Raw genomic sequence first — 17,695 nt, 5'->3', positions numbered from 1 at the left:
TGTCTGACTGCCAGTGCTAAGATTATTTTCAGGCACAAGAAAAGAAAGTCAGAGCAGAGCAGAGAGGATCTGCCTTCTATGGCCAAGGGCTTAGCATGTAGCTTAGGGACTGCACTGCGTTCAAAAGTAGGGAATTTGTATGTGGGCATGTGTGGGATTACTTCCTACTTGTGTGTATGTCTGAGAGTGTATGGTTTATGCGTCTCTGACTGTGTGTGTGTGTGTGTGTGTGTGTGTGTGTGTGTGTGTGTGTGTGTGTGTGTGCATGTGCATGTGCGTGTGTGTGCTGTTGGAGCAGAGTTAGAATTTGCGAATGTCAGCTATCGTGTCCGGTTTCTTCTCTAACACACTGCACCCAGATATTATGACTTAATATTTGTTTCTAGGGTTGATTTGATCATTTGTTGTTCACAGGACAGGCCTGGCTAGTGCGAGAGAGAGATCGGTTACGGAGTCATTTATGGATTCGTTCTGTCTTTGACAGAAAAAGATTTGCCTTAGGCTAACACAGACAGACAATATTTGGGGATTTCCCTGTTAACCAGGTAACAAACATGAAGATACAATAGACATTTTTATTTATTTATTGTATTTTTGCACAAAACCAGCAACCTGCAGGAGATAAAATTTAGTTTGAGGTGGGAAAGGGAACATTCGTACAGGGCTACCTTATTCCCATTATGTTCCAATGTGAGCACTGCTGAATCAATGTGATGCAGTGGAAAAGGTCAGTTTAACTCATTCCAAGTAATATTGTCCTTTCCTAGTACAAAGAGCACTTTTGAATTTATTTACACATCTTTGTGCTTGAATACACAGGATGTCCAGATACATGCCCTTTCCTGTGATGCCTGCACCCCAACACATAACAGCAAAGAAGATAATGCTCGCAACAACAGAGTGGTAAAATGTGGAGCATTTTGCTGCAAACGTTAAAGGACCTGAGTCTCAGGAAGTAAAGCCGGCTCTGGCCCTTCCTTTACATAGTGTCCGTGTTGGTGGACCACTCTATTCTGTCATACGCCCAGCTACATGTAGGACTTGACAATCTCCACATCACTCCCACTGATGCAGACTGAAGGAGAGGTCTTTTTTCTTCTGAGGTCAACCACCAACTCCTTTGTTTTCCCCTTAGTTCAGCTGCGTGTGATTTTCCCCACACAACCCAACAAACCGCTCCTTTACTCCTCCTGTCCACCTTCAATACACCCCACAATGGCAGTGTTATCAGAGAACTTTTGTAGATGACATGAGTTGGAGTTGTATTTGAAGTCTGATGTGTAGGTGGTGAAAAGGAGGAGAGAACAGTTCCCTGAGGGGCTCTGACAGAGCTGTACAGTGAGAAGTAGTGTTGAATAGGCTGTGGTAGATGATACCAGTGTTTCCCACAGAATGACATAATTTCAGCAATTATCCACAAAAACAAGTCCTCTTTTCCCCACACAGACACTTGCACCTCTGGTCACTTACAGTGGCTTGCCCCACCTTGCCTCTTTCTACTTCTCTCTGTTGACCTTGACTAAAGAGGCAATTGACCAAAAGGTAATAGATCATTTTAAAGTAAGCACTCTACAGATAATGGCAGTCATTGTCAAAATTTCTGGTGTAACTTTATGAACAAGTTTATTAACTGGTGGGAGAATTTCAACCCTTAGTTTTGGGATCGGCTGCACTACTAGTCAAAACAAACGATTTCCCAACACTTTTACCTGAATCTCAACTTTTCCACAAATTCATTACAACACAAAGACATTCATTTTAAACTAGTATCCTGTTTCCTGTTCCGAAGAAAAATAAGAGAGCCTAAGTAAGCTGGTCAAGCAGCCAGTTTTACAAAAAGACAAAAGCCAAAAAAAACTTGTCTGTTTTTCCTTGAGATGATGGCAATGAGGAATCGACTGCTAACAATGTCCACAGAGATATCAACATTAGCCCTGCATCAGAGAGACAAAATCACAAGCTTGTCCTTGGTATTGTTATAACCATGCAGGGCGTACATGGTAACATTGTTACAAGTACAGCTAAGTATTGATATCCTAAACATTACATAAATGAAGGGCATCATTTCATTATTATAAGCGTATGTTCTCTTTTGAATGAGCACTTTAAAAACAAATGAATGTAAATGAAATGCAACAGCTGTTGTTTTTCCTGGGCCTTATACAGATCAGTTTGGATATCTAGGTTGACCAAGTACCATAGCCGGCAATCTGGAACTTGAATGTAGTGCAAACACTTTGATAAGATTAATTCTGTTGTTGTGGCTTAGAGGTAGAGTGGGTTGTCTTCTAATCACTAGATCAGCTGTGCAATCCCCTGTCCTTTGGCAAAGCACTGAACCTAAAAATTGCACCTGAGGTATAGGTGAGTGAATTTGTGTGATTGTGATTATAGAACTGATGGGCAGCTTGGCTGTCATAAGTGTGTGGATGTGTTTGTGAAGGGATGTGACACGTTGTCTGAAGCCTTTTGAGTGGTCGAAGGACTACAAAAGCAGTTTATACGCATGTGCAGTCAATTTACAATTTTTTAAATATGTGTTGAATAAATTACTTATTTATAACAGCACATTAGGCTGCTTACTCATATTTTCAAACCTTCCCTCAACTTTTAACACTAACTGCCAAAAACCGGGGCGAATGGTATCAAAAGATATTTGGCACTTCGCCTAACAACTTTTCTTGGGGAAACCCTACTGTAAATAGAGTTAAGAGACCATTAGAGTCTTTTGACTTTCCCTGACGAATTTACAGTCCTAAAACAGAGACAAATTGAACTCTGAGGCTTTGTACTTATAAGATAGAAAAATAAGTGGACTTATCGCATTGAATTAAGTTTGGATTTGCAGCTAACAGAATAAGGCCAAAGTTGTGCCTCCACAGAGTTTGAATTTTTTTTCCAGCTTTCTTTCTGCATTTGGCAGCTGCAGCTTTATTGGTGTTTAGTCTGGTTTATTTGTCTTTTTACTTTGCATTTAGCTTATACAATTTTCTCTTGTGATCAATTCATAAACTACAAATATTGATTGTTTCGGCTTTAATGATCCAAACAACTTATATGAATGCTTGTTTTTAGCGGCGGCTGTGCCTCAGTGGTAGAGTAAGTCGTCCTCCAGTCTACAAGCTGAAGTATCCTTGGGCAAGATACTGAACCCTAAATTGCTCCCGGAGGCATAGCCTGCAGGTGTAAATGCGTGTGAATGAACAGTTGCCTTGTATGATACTATTAGTGAATGAAAGGGTAAATGCTGACATGTAGTGTAAAGTACCTTGAGTGGTCAGAAGACTAGAAAGCGCTATATAAGTGCAGTCCATTTACCATTCCATTATTGTCAGTGTGTGTTTATTTACATGTGAAAATGCAATGGTAATAGTGTAATGCAGTTAATGCATGAATTTATGTCTCTCCAGCAAAAAGCCATGCTGTCAAGATCTGTGAAATAGTGTCCGTCTGCAAGGCCAAAGATGACGACCAAGATGCCACAAAGAAAAGGAGTACAGACAGAACATCAAAGCAGTGCTCCCAGCCATATCCCTATGCTTTCACAGGTATATTACACTGGTATACACAATCAACGGGACAATATTAGGATTCTCAGTGCAAAGTTCATTTAATTTGATATCTTCTATGGCTCTGTTTGAGCTTTGTCAAATCCTAGAACATACAAGCTGCACTCTTGGTAGGATCCATTGTTTTTAAGGCTTAATCAATGTGAGGTACTAAAAGATATCAAAACTTTTATTGCATTGAAGGTTAATCTTTTAGCATCTTTTTTTTTTAAATCTCTCTATAGCATGTTCTCTATCTTTATGCAAGAGCTAAACTTCAAGAAATATAATAATTTTTTTCTTCACACAAACATCGCCTCAAGCCAGTTATCATCACTGTCACTTTCATTTGACTGTATTAGGTTATTGCATCACAGTTACATTTTGGGTGAATTTGCCAAGACCCTGTGTTAAGAAACCTGTTTCAAAGACGCTTTCAATCATGTATGTCTTTATATAAATTATTAAAGGATTGTTTTTCTCTGCATACCCCCACTGCAAGTGCCACCTACTGTTAGTTATTTGGACTGAAAAACATGGCTGAAAAGTTAACTTTTCTATATGATATGAAAATAATGCTTAGTGTTGTAATTTCACTTTCTCAGTGAGTGAATCTGCTGACCAAGTGTTTAGCGAGGGAATTATGGGTCCTGAATGTAAATATTTCTGTAACATTCCCTATCAGGATATTATGTTGGTCCTTCTCTACTTTTGGTATGACTATCAACAGAGCCCTAAACCTCTAACCTTACTGGCTTCTTCATTTCCCATATGTCCTTATTTGTTACTCATGGCTGGTGAGGATAAGCCAGGGTTTATTCTCTGGCCAAGTCTGAACCGAAGCTATGAAGGTGCACCAGTTGTATTGGTAAAATGTATACATGGACAAAGTGTGAGACCCGAAGAGAAGAGAAAAATGCTTAGATTATCGGTCACACAGGTGTTTTACGATGATTGTTGTCTGGGAAGGTAAGGCTCTATTTAGTACATGTGGCATTATCTCCTGAAAGTGGATAAAACATTAAGTGACTGTTTGTTACTAGAAAGTTGTTTCATTATTTGTCCGTAACTCATGATTTTTTATTGTGGTACTTGGTTAAAACTTTTTTAGAGTAACCGATTTGCTATTATTTATAGTGTTTGACCATTTTGGACCGGCATATGCACTGTTTTTGCAAAAAAAGGGCAAACCCTAAAATTGTTTTCTGCCTACTTTTCTTGTAGGTTTGGGCAAAGGTTGATACATAAACCTTTATTGGGCTCAAGAAAATTTGTTGGCATCTAAGAGTGCAAATGGTAGTAAGCATATGCTTAATCCGTGTTACGATTATGAGGGGATATGTAAGAAGTTTGAGAACCCCTGTAATAAACAATATACAAAGTTTTATATAAGCTTTCTAACATATATCTCAGCACATTAATGATGATAGAGAAGGCAGGGCAGGTTAATGATTTGCCTATAAGCTTATACCCTGCAAAATTAGACCACAACATTACTGTTTTACTAGTGTCTAACTGGCATTAGGTTTTTCAGTAAAGCAGGAGTTCCAGTGCAATTGACAGAATGGTTGAAAACACTTAACTAGTAACAAGGAAATAGCTGTGCTTTTACACAGAGCATAAGGGGTCTGCAGTAAATAGTAATATGTAAAAAATAAACTTCACGTCTTGTAACCCTTTTCTTCTCAATATCCCAGTTCTTTCATTAACAATCTCATGAAATGTGTATAATTGGTCTTGTTTGATTGATACCATGTTACAACTCATACTTGTTTTCCATTTTCAGCATACAGTAATAACTTGTAGGTGTCGGTTGATAAATGATTAGAGCGTTATAAAAACATTAAGTGGTCAACTGACTGAAACAGACCATGTTTGTCTGTCAGCGGACATAACAAAAAATATTTTTGGTGAATTTAACATGTAAGTCATTATCACTGAGATTACCAATGAGTTTGGCAAGACCAGACTTGCTTGGTAAGACCATAGAGTACACAATAATTTCTCTTTGTTTTGTTTTCAGTTGCCTACATAAGAAGGACAAGGCAGCACCAGTGGCGGTGTAGTGATGTCACCTTCCATGCTGCCAATCAGGGACTCTGCGACCAGTGGATCCAAATAATCAATGAGCAGCTGTCATTACTCAGTATGTATTGCATGTTTTCCTCAACAGGTGTGGTGGTGTACATGAATTGAATCAGCCCTTAACTTGATCAAAATCAGTTGACTAGGCGCCATAAAACTGCCACGTGTGACTAATCTAAAGCAAAATGACTGTAAGAAAATTCATTAATCATATATTTTGGAGTTGTTTTATTGCCCACGTTTAGCATTCTGCATTGGAGCAACAGGTGTTCAGTGAGAATCAGGCTTTTTATTTATATATATATATGCAACAACTACTAACATCAGCCTTCCCCATAGTATCAATATTGTTGCTGCTAATGCTAATAGTAGACCTGTTGACTTCAACTGTTACAATTATGATTACCTCAGCCTTTATCATTACTCTGCTTCTCTTGCTAATTTATTTATTTTGCTAATCTCACCCTAGTCTACCACTATTATTGGCATTGTAACCATAAGTATGTGTCCGTTGTTGTTCATGTAACAAGGACATATGTTGTTGTTGTAACAAGAACATATGTTGTTGTTTCTCTCTTTGCCTGTCTCTATCCTGCATCTTCTTTCCCATTTTCGGCCCATCCAGTCGAGGCAGATGGCTGTTCAACATGAGTCTGGTTCTGCTCGAGGTTTCTGCCTGTTAAAAGGAAGTTTTTCCTTGCCAATGTGCCGAATATTGCTAAGTGCTACTCATGGCGATTCATGTTGGACCTCTCTTTAAATAACATAACAAAGAGTCGGTCTAGACCTGGGGTCCGTTTCGCAAAGCAGGTTTATTGAAAACTCTGAGTCTGTTAACCCTGAAATGAGGGAAACTGAGTTTTCCGTTTCACAAAGGGAGGTAATTTAAGCTCTCGGTCATTTACCGTAGTAACAGACTCTATGAACCTAACCTGGTCGCGAGCAGGTTTTCTTCAGGAAACTCAGAGTTTCGCTCTGTCTCCTCCCTCTAGAATATATCTATTCTCTTATATTCTCTTATATTCTATCAATTCAACTTCCTCATTCATTCAGCCCATCTCACGCGTGTTTAAGCGGTTACCGAATTAAAAGAAGAAACGTTGCGTCTCTGTGCTGCTCTGACCGCATTGCAAAAGTCTTTTATAATTATGATAAAAAAAATCAAAAGACAAATCTGTGTCAAAGTCATCATTTTTAGATTTTCCAACACCACTGCCGAGAGCACTCAAATAAGACACCTTAAGTTATTGGAATTTTTTTATTTATTTAAACTAACACATTCAGTTTAATCAACATAAATTATAATGTATGGGAAGTCAGCATCATGTTAGGGATAAAGCTAATGCACATTAAAACAGCCACTGAATGATATTTCATTAGTTTAAAATTTAAAATATGATTGAAGTGCTTCCATTTATGTTTTTTTCTCCCGCTGCATTGCTCCTAAATCAATATAAATTTTAGCTTCCGGTCGTGATTAAGTATTAAATAAATAGACCAGTTTAAACTTGCGCATTAACTCGAGCAGCAGTTTCTTCCCACGCCGCTTCTCTCTCTTTTGCAGCTGCAGCCGTGTTACTTTATTTTTCTAAAAACATGCTCTTATTCGCTGAACGTCTGCATGAGGATTTCGAGCTCCACTGGTGTGACGTAGGAGGACCTCTTTTTGTGTACCGTTGCCATGGTGAATCGTGGTGTCGGGACTCCATTAATGCTGACTTTTTACAGTCAGCGTGCACGCACTTAACTCCGGGTGAACCTACTCAGAGTTGATTGAGTTTTCGGTTCCAGAACAGCTGATCAGAGTTAGTTCAGAGTTTCCTATCTCAGAGTAGATCGACTCAGAGTTCAGGGTTAGACTCAGAGTTTGTTGAACCTGCTTTGTGAAACGGACCCCAGCTCTTTTTGTAAAGTGTCTCGAGATAACTCTGGTTATGATTATATACAAATAAAATTTGATTGATTGATTATTTCTCAAGAAATATAAGTAGCTGACAGCAATGTTCATTGTTACACAATACAATACAACAACACACAATCCTTTTTATGATTGGTTTATGTACAACCTCACTGGGACACCACAATGTAGTATGTAGCATAAGTTAATCTTGTGCCCTAGGAAAACTTCACTTTTCATTCATTAAAGCTACATTACTCTGCCTTCTGTCATACTTTAATTACTTTATTACATCAATGGTGTTGAAAAGGGAATCAATATACATTTTAATGAACAGATAATTATCCCATGAGCCAAGAAACTGTAATTGTGAAATTGTACATATTCAAATCCAATTTCTGTTTCTAAAAAGGGTCTACAAAATTGCATAGATGTCTATTTGCACTTTAGTTAATTATTAAAAATCTGCATATAGGGTTTTTTTTCCCCATTATAGTTCACTTCCATGAAAAGTCAGTTCAGACAATAGAGAAACTTCCAATGAGAATTTCAAGATGTTGGCATAGATTGACATAACGTTTCTTGTCAATGTAAAAAGTACAGAAGTAACATTAAGTGTGATAACATTCTCACTTTGTTTACACCCCAGAGATGCCCTCTATCACTGCTGCTTTTCACATTTGTTATTACTACAGCGTAGTCAAGACTTCACAGAAATAATGATTGTATATTTTAAGACTTTATACACTTTACAATGTCAAACTTAAAAGTATTAGGAATAGTATGGGATTTAAGTTTCATCTGTTTGAACCATAGACTGTATAAAAAGATGGACGACATGACAGCCCCTTAAAAGTGAAGCCAAAACATTTTGGGTGCCCCTTGCTGACTGGCTGCAGTATTGGTCATAAAGCCCGCCTCCTCCATGTTAACAGGTGGGACATGGGTCAAACTATAAAATCAAAATACACGTCCGATAAATTTTTCTCAAACATGGTTTCTGTCATTAAAGCTAGTTATTATCATGGTAATTCACATCCAAGTGTTCATTTTTCTGACAAGTTTATTTTAAATTAGTTATTTGATGCTGTCAAAATGATGATTGACAGCTCTGTTGACAAATTCAGCTCCTGCAGCAAATCAGTTCCGGGTGAGCAGAGTAGAGGACGATCCGCATGTGGAAACATAACTAAAACGATCACTACATTCATTGAAGTTTCCATACCTGTGAACGTTAACCTCAGACCAACAGAGAAGCTATTCTGCTGTTAAACACGCCGGTGTGAGGGATCCTTGCCGTTTTTTCGGTAAGTTAAGTGTGTGTTTGGGTTAGCGGTGTGTTGGTGGCTACGGCCGCTTCACTCGCCGATCTCTACAGCGCAGTCTCTGGCTCAATATGACCTCACCATCGCAAGATGGCAGCGCCTATCACAGGGGCTATTTTGGCATCAATTTTGTACAATGGGAGCAGATGGAGACGTGTTGTCCATCTATATATACAGTCATTGGTTTGAACTATATTATTCTCAGTCAATCCTAAAGTGCAACAATGCGCGCATACTTTTAACCTCTTACCTTTTGCAATATTAAGTCAATTTAATAACTTCAGGATAAAAATAACCCAAAAGTTTTATGGCCAAACAATGCAGAATTTTTTGAAGAACATCAATATCTCTTGCAGGCAAAGTAATATTGTAAGAATGAACATATTGTAAAAAAAAAAAACTTAAAAAAATTACTTAATTACTTAAATGAGAATTAGTAAACTACAGGTACCTAAACGTTTAACTGCAATACTTAAGTAAATGTACTTATTTATTTTCCACCACTGCCACATTCTTTCAAAGTTTAACAGTTATCATTTAAGACAGGACACATTACTAAATAAGCTCTCCTAAATATTTATTCCAGACTGTAAAGTGTGCATTGTTGTCCATAAAACATTTCACTCTTTTCCGATGTATCAATGCCCCCAGGATGGCCTCCAGGCAAAGCTACAATAGAGGTTGCCTTCCTACAGTTTTCTTCTAGACAATACCCCACAGGCAAAGATAAAGAATTGGGCAAGCAACAATAGTCTGATAAAACCACTATAGTGATATTACAAACATCGAGAGATTGTATGAGTGTGAAAAATATGTTGGCTTGGACATAAGGCATGAAGAGGATGTCTGTATTATTGCTCGAGTCTGATTTTCTGTCCGTTTTTTTCTACATATCTGTCTCTGTAAACATGTTTAACACTAAATATATAACCCTGGACTGATGAACATAAGTCATTGCATCAACATTTTTACATCATATTTTTGGGGAAACAAAGATCAACCTGAAGATGAAAGGAGTCATGTTGTTTGATAATGTGTTAAAATATTACAATACCATGTGTATCTACCATGTTGAGATTTAAGAGTAAGGATATGGGTATACCCTTTTATAAAATCTATTTGGCCCAGATTTCCCCAGCAGTATGAATCAATTTAAGAAAATTAACTATATTCATTGTGAAGATAAAGCTTTAGTGTTTGATAGTGTTAGTCTCCTCCACAGCAAGTCCTGACATCACCCAATGACACTCCATTTATATAATCTAATGGAACCTTTGTCTTACTGCCAAACAATATTCCACCATATATTTGTTTATGCTCATTTAAAACTTGATGTCAATCTATTCATTTTCAATTTGAGCATCCGCTCAGTTTTTTTTTCCCTTAATGCACTCTTCCACAAAAGCTGTAAACAAACCATTAAGTCCATCACAGCACATTGAATGTTTATCACAAAATGATGCAGCACCTCTGAATTCCTTCACACTCCTCCAACAGTCAGTAGACACACCATTCATTTATTAAGCAGCGTGTTTTGGGGCAAGCGTCAGTTTGACTGAGCATTTTTAGAAAGGTCTGAGTAATAAGAACTTCATCAAGCTACTGTCAGATGCACATTTGTAAAAAGAAAAAAAAAGGTAAACACTGAGCCTTTTTTAATCACTATCTCATATCCCTTCCTCACTCTGCAGCCAACCGACCAAAGAGCCTTTTGGTTTACATCAACCCCTATGGGGGGAAGAGGCATGGTATGCGTATTTACCAGCAGAAGGTGGCTCCACTGTTTAGCTGCGCCTGCATCTCAGCCGACGTGATTGGTGGGTCCCTATCAGCTGCGTATTTTAACATTTAAATAAAAAATGAGCCTTTATGGCTACCATATACATCTCATCTGGCACTGTGGCCTCTTATAGAGACCAAAGAGGCTTGCAAGGATATTATTTGGCTTATAGTGCCATTAATCACGGCAATAACTTAATGGGAGCTGTGATAGTTGAGAAGCTGGGGTATCCAAACACATCTATTATTCAATAGGTGTTTGCTACAGCTTCACATAGTCTGGGGTATTGATAGTCCATCTGAGTGAATGCTATTCACTCTGGGCCTTCTAAAGCTGCTATCACTTGGAGGATTGTACTTTTTGTTGGGGCGATTTTGCAGGCTTATATACATAGATGAATAGGGATGTTTTGTGCCACTGTAGCTTCGCTGATTTAGAACATTAAAATAAACATCAGGTTTCAGACAATTTTTAAAAATGCAGTAAATGCAATACTTTTCTTGTGTTTAATTTTAAAATGCTAGTGCTAGCATGTTTGTTGTTCTAGTAAATTAACCAAGAAAGTTATTTTGCCTGTATGCTCCCTTTCATTTAACTGGTGCTAACACTTGCCATTTGATTTGTTTCTATAGTTACGGAGAGGGCTAATCATGCCAGGGACCACTTGAAAACGGAGGTCAATCTGGATGAATATGATGGGTGAGTAATCAAGCTAGGTACCTGCTGCTTTCTGGCTTTTAACACTGGTTCCCACTGTGGCATGGAGAGAACTCTTGTCTGTTGATAATTATAACCATTAAAGAGACCTTGCCATGAGATGTGTGGCTAATACTCCTTATTAGGAGTGGATAACTGAAACAAGTGCGTTTTAAGGTAATTCTATTGATTTCACTATTTGCCTTTTCTGTATGGAGTTGGACTTCTGTCAGACTGCTGCATGATTTTTGATCAGTTTGGCAGATGAACCTCAGCGAACATAGCTGCAAGTGTACAAGTGTAACAAAGACTCATTTCATAAGCTGCGTTTTGTTAGGACTTTTTCTATCAATTATATACCACAAATAATAGTGATACAAGCAATAATACAAAGGCTTTCACAAAAGTCATAAAACCAAGAAAGGTATTGTAAACACATTATACATTATTAAACGTAGACCGAAATGAAAAGCATTTAATATGAAATTAGTATCACTGTTGTCCTAAAAATGAAAATGCTAGCATGATGATTTTAAGCATGTAAAATGTTTCCCTATTTAACCATTTTGGTGTAGCTTCTTAGAATGCTTACATTTGCCAGTTAGCTCTTACCGTGAAGTATGGCTAAGGCTGATTGTCATTATGTATTAAGTACAGGCCAAGATAAGAATTTTACCTGATGATGGTGAAAAAGAGAAAAATCTTACTACAATCTACTAAATTTAATCTTGCAAACAATATTTTAAACAAATCACAAATGTGAACCTAATGATGGCACAAAAGGAAAACTGAGATCATTGAAGTCATTATCATTTATTATCAGGAAACTAGAATGCTTTTAGAGGATATTTTTACAATGCATCTAGTAGTGTGTTACATATTTCACTGGTAAGCGAAAGGAGAAATGTCAGAAAATCACTTAAATCATTCTGAATTTTCCTCTTGAACCTATTAATAATCTCAGAGTTTAACCATTGACTGTACAAATAACTAATACATTTAACTGAAGATAGTGCCAAGATAATTTTTAACTTCTTACGGATTGACCTAGTGAGCCCAGTTCCGTGATATCATTTGAGCTGTAGAGAAGTTGAGTCATCTTTATCAAAATAGAAATGGCTATTATGCTTAAGAAATATTTGAACTTATGGTTGATCGTAGACAGTTGATAGTTAAGGGCTGAGGACTGATCCATACGTTTAATCAGTGAAATGGGTACAAAAGGATTAATATTCCCTTTTGCCACACAAAAGGCACTTTAAAAAAAAAAAGGAATTAAAATAAATATAACAGTACGCGCTATGCCTTCTTGATGCTATAAACATTGCATTCAAATCTGATGGTCGACTGTAGCATAAGTAGCAGTCCAGATCTGATAGCAATTAAATCAATTTCACTGGTAAGGTGTATTAAATTAATTTTGTGATTATTTTGGGCTCATAGCAGATTCTGTTCTCTTCACTAACAACTGTGGAATCTATCACACGTTTCTTCAGCAGTTTGTATTATTTATATGTCTTTTTCTGTAACATTATACATTCTTAGAAAATGTACAATTCTGGAGAAGGCAGTGTGAAATTGTTTTGTATTGAATGGTTTCACAGTTTTACCTGTTGCCCAGTTTATTGTTGTCAAAGGTTTCAGGCTGTGTAGTTACTGAACTCATGTCAAACTCACCTGTTTCTCAAGGGTGGTGTGTGTGGGTGGAGATGGGATGTTCAGTGAGATACTGCATGGGTTGGTCACCAGGACCCAAATGGACAATAGAGTGGACCACAACCATCCAGATGCTGAGTTGGTGCCATGTTCTCTACGCATAGGGATCATTCCTGCTGGTGAGCTTTGAAAATGATATCACATAAAAGATAACCAGAGTTTGGTAAACAGCAGAGAACAAGAGAAGTGTTGGTTATTAGAATCAGAATTACTTTATCACAGAGGGAAATTATGGATTTGGAAAAAATGTTTCAAAACACTAAGGAAAGGTCATTTGAGGTTTTGTGTAACTCAGTATCTCTGTGTAGTATGTAGTGTATCCTGTTCCTGGCTTCTGGAGAACTCAAACAAACCACAAACAAATGTTTACCTGTGACGTTTTTTGTGTAGTTTACAAATACAGAAAACATGTTGGGACCAGAAATGCAAGCAATTTGAGGCTGGAATTATCCTTAAAAAACAACTGTAATGCATATAGAGTAGAGTTACTCTTCGTAGTATAATTACAAACATGTTCATTAGCAGTAGCTGAATTAAGAAAGGTTACTTGTGGCAGGGTTCATTGTTCCCAAAAAGGAGAGGACCCAGATGCAGACTTTTATGATTTAATAAAACAAAAGACCAACTGAAAATCCAACAAAAACAGGAGAAAACACAAGGAGCCGGGTAATCCAAAATAATACACAGGCAAACACGGGGATCAGAACGGAAGACATACCTTGAGTTTTACAGACAAAGACAATGAACCAGCCCAGAACCAAAGGAGCTCAGTGACTAAATAAACTTAGGAGGTGAGGCTAATCAGACACAGCTGAGACAGTCAAGGGCAGGTGAAAACAATCAGGGCAAGGCACACAATCAAACAAGTGGGAAACACAAAGGCCGGAAGTGGACCAACACGAGAGACAAGGTGACAAAGTAAAACAGGAAATGATCTAACCAAAAAGACACAAGTGAAATACTAAACAAGACTAAATACTGACAAGAACACAGAATAAACTAAATACAAAACTACACGATGAGAAGTCATGAGGAGAGACAAAGTGACCAGGTAAAACAGCAAACAATATCAGAACCCCGGAATACAGATCAAAAACATTACTAAACTAGAATAACTCGTGACAACTTGAAGATTTTCATCTAAACTAGGGCTGCACAATATTGGAAAAAAGTGACTTTGTTGGGTGTTATTTATTGCGATTTGTTAAAAAGAAACAGGAAATTATACCAGATAACAGTACAGTACATTTGTATACATAAATACAATAACGATTATACTTTTCTGGGGACTTTTAAGTCTATTGTCCTCTAACAAGACAACCCCCCCGTCCTAATTTTATCACTCTTGGTTCAAGTGGAGTTTCTTTAATAAAAAAATTACAAACAGACTTGTGGGCTGCAGTTGTATTACTTATACAGTATTTCATCTAGCACTTCTAACGATGTTCAAATGCACGTTTTATCAGCGTGACATTATTTCGCTCGGTAACAGTAACTCTTGGAAACTAAAGCTTGCCGTCTCCTACTTCCTACAACCTTACGCTGTGTGTGCGCTGCAGGTATAAGTTAAAAGTTAACTTTTTGCAGCACGCCCGCTCTGTCACCAGCACGTATATGTAGCCACAACATTAATGAGCACTGGGATGAGTTGCCACTGATAACAGCAATACACGCACTGAAGAGCTGCCACAAATAACTAAAAGCCTGCCTTGATCATCCTGCTAACATGATCTATGACAGCAGCAGCATCGTGTACATGTTAACAGTTTACAAGCACGTGACACAGACTCTGCAGCTCAGCGATGTGATATCAGACTTTTGTTGTAGATTTTTGAAGGAAAATGAGAAAATGGCAAGTACTTCTTTTGCACCAAGCAACAATAAAGTAGAAGCTTGACATGTTACAGTTAATTTGCCTCACAATAGCAAGCCCAGCGATGTGACTATTGGACATGCGCACATCACAATTGCTATGGTTAAATGATTATTGTGCAGCCCTAATCCAACCTCACTCTGTTATTGTTGCCGTTTGAGTAATATTTGCAAAAAACAGAAAATTAAACTGATCTTATTCTCAGGGAAACGTTTTAACATCTAATGCCCAGTAAGTGTAACGATCTGCCTTGACAGCTGAACCCAAAAGCACGACAGCAGACAAAGAATCAAAGTAAATGAATAAGATTTATTTACAAAATAAATCAAACAATTCAATAAACAAGAAAAGGCAAGAGGAAAACCCTGAACTCACCCTGATTTCTATCCTACCTTAAACTAACCCGAAAACCTCTACTCTGAGAAGAACACAAGACAAAAACAAAACCTGAATCAGCTAAAGAAATGAAAATCACTCTAAGGAGAGGAAAAACTCTAATCTAGAAACAAAATGCCTAATCCTAAAAAAGACAAGAAAATCACTCATAAAGAGGAAACTGGAAAATGGAAACTAGAAACCAAAATGCCTAAATCTGATAAAGAAAGGAAAATCACTCTTAACGAGGACAACCTGGACTAAATCAGGAAACAAAGAAAGTCACTAACATAAGAAAAAACGCAGAAACAAGAATCCTTTCTAAACAAGACTCTCACAAACCTTACTTGGAACTTGAAGGAACATGGAACATGGAACATGGAACGCGCTAGGACGACTGACATGGAAACAAGTACGAACTGGCACAGGACAAAGGGAGACGCCACTATTTAAACATGAGGAAGGGGATCACAGGTGAAACCAATAAGGGAGGGGCCAGAAAATCACCAGACACGGGAAACACAGGGGCAGGAAGTAAAGCAGTCTGAAACGAGAGGGAACAGGGTTACTTTCAAAATTAAACAGGAAATGACAAAACATGAAAAAACGAGACAAAAATGGTAGCTTAACTGAATAAAAATGACGAGACATGACAGTAAGAGGTGTTTTTAATCTGCAAGTTGCATCTTTTCGATGTGTTTGTGATACCTCTGATAATAATAGTGCCAGAATTATTAACAATAACAATAACAATAACTTTATTGATCCCCAAAGGGAAATTCACCTTGTCTGGCATCTCATCTACCATTTAATGAAGAATTAAAAAGTCTGATGGCTGTGGGTACAAAAGATGATATTATATCAATATATTATAATTGTTTGCTTTTTTAAGCTTCACTTTTTTATTTGGGATAAAAGGACTATATGTTGCAAGCCACAGATATAGAGGGTTCACTTGTGTTAGCGGTCGTGGTCTGAAAAAGAATGTCAGTTGACACATTGAAAGAAAATTATTTTGTCTGAAAAAAGTATGTGTTTATCAAATGTCCACTTGTCAGTTTAAAAATGGTTGAACGTTTTATAAGATACAGTCATATATAATATGTACTGAGGATTCAAACTAAAAAAATATCCTTTTCTTGGCAGTACTAAAAAGCATCTAGAGTCCATTTTTATCCTAAACAAAAAAATAATTTCCATGCCTACATGATATTACTGGTGAGATAGTTTCAGGGAAGTGCAGATAAAAACAGGAGCTTTTCCACTGAGTATATGCTTTGTGACAGTTTATGCTCTCTCCTCTCTCCTCCTCTGTGGTTCAGTTACTTGAGGGGAATAAAATATGAAACATCTGATGAGTTAAAAAACATAATTGAACATCTGTGTGCACACCACTTAAATCGATTAAAAGTCAGTTGGTTTTTACTCGTTAGCCATAAACGAGTCAAATAGCATATGTCATCAGTTTTACGCTCAGCAAAATAATGGGTGTGCAGTGCTGTCAGAAGGTATTGGCAAGTGTTCACTGCAATTATGAAGCTCATAGGAGAAAAGGCAAAGGCCAGAAAAGTGATATTCATAAAAAGTGCAGGAGCAAGTCAAAGAAGGTGCGTGAGAGCTCATCTTCATACTCATGTGTGTGTGTCCACCGTGGAATGACAGGCCTGATCTCCTCTGTCACGCTTCTGTGAGCCAGCTCAAAACATCACTAGTTAGATATCACTCTCTTCTCTCCCTTACTGTCTTTTATCAGTGGCAGTAGGTCCATTTCACCACTTGAGGATGATCAAAGCAAGGCAGATAGGTCTAAAATTACACCATGAACCACAGAAGGAGAGATACTTATTACCTCTGAAACATTTGATATTGAAGTCAATGTTTCTCTCATGGCAAGGGATACCTTTTATCCTTCATCTGGCTGAAAGGAGCTGAGAAAAGCCCAGGGTCAAGAGCTATCTGATTAGGTAACTTTATGACTGAAACATCTTCTTACTTCTGCCTACTAAAATCATTTAACTGCATTCTTCTGTCGTGGTTGCAACTTTAAAAAACATTTAACTTTTCCAAGGACCCAATCTTTGATAAATTATTTGAATGACATCTTTAAAATATTTTACCTGCGGATAGAGTCAAAAGGCCTTTACAGTCATTTCTAAATACTGTAAATGGCAAAAAAACAAACAAAAAACAAAAAAATTCTGAACACACAAGCCTATGAAACTTACCGACACTATTTATCGTATAAAAGTCAAATAACACTATGACGTAGTTGAACAATTATTGCAGGAAATGCTTGTAGGGAACTAACACATTTCCTGGATAGATCTACAACAGTTTATCCTAAAATATTTATTCATCTAATAATTTCTATTAATATTGTCAAGTGACATTTTTCATTTC

At 37.4% G+C, this 17,695-nt stretch overlaps 1 protein-coding gene across 1 annotated transcript in view; it reads left to right on the top strand.

Annotated features, from left to right (window-relative positions):
- cerk (ceramide kinase) overlaps positions 1 to 17,695 on the top strand; it is a 38,011-nt gene that overhangs the window by 7,883 nt on the left and 12,433 nt on the right. The window contains exons 2-6 of the mRNA XM_069671505.1: positions 3,411 to 3,548; positions 5,572 to 5,694; positions 10,547 to 10,672; positions 11,268 to 11,334; positions 13,021 to 13,166. Coding sequence (XP_069527606.1) covers positions 3,411 to 3,548; positions 5,572 to 5,694; positions 10,547 to 10,672; positions 11,268 to 11,334; positions 13,021 to 13,166 — 600 coding nt within the window. The remainder of the gene's footprint in view (positions 1 to 3,410; positions 3,549 to 5,571; positions 5,695 to 10,546; positions 10,673 to 11,267; positions 11,335 to 13,020; positions 13,167 to 17,695) is intronic.

Source organism: Semicossyphus pulcher, unplaced genomic scaffold, assembly GCF_022749685.1.
Source record: "Semicossyphus pulcher isolate SPU_LCO1_2020_fin unplaced genomic scaffold, fSemPul1.0.p SCAF_20, whole genome shotgun sequence".
Taxonomy (NCBI): Eukaryota; Metazoa; Chordata; class Actinopteri; order Labriformes; family Labridae; genus Semicossyphus; species Semicossyphus pulcher.
The sequence above is the reverse complement of the archived record's forward strand: the minus strand, read 5'-3'. Positions and strand labels throughout refer to the sequence as shown.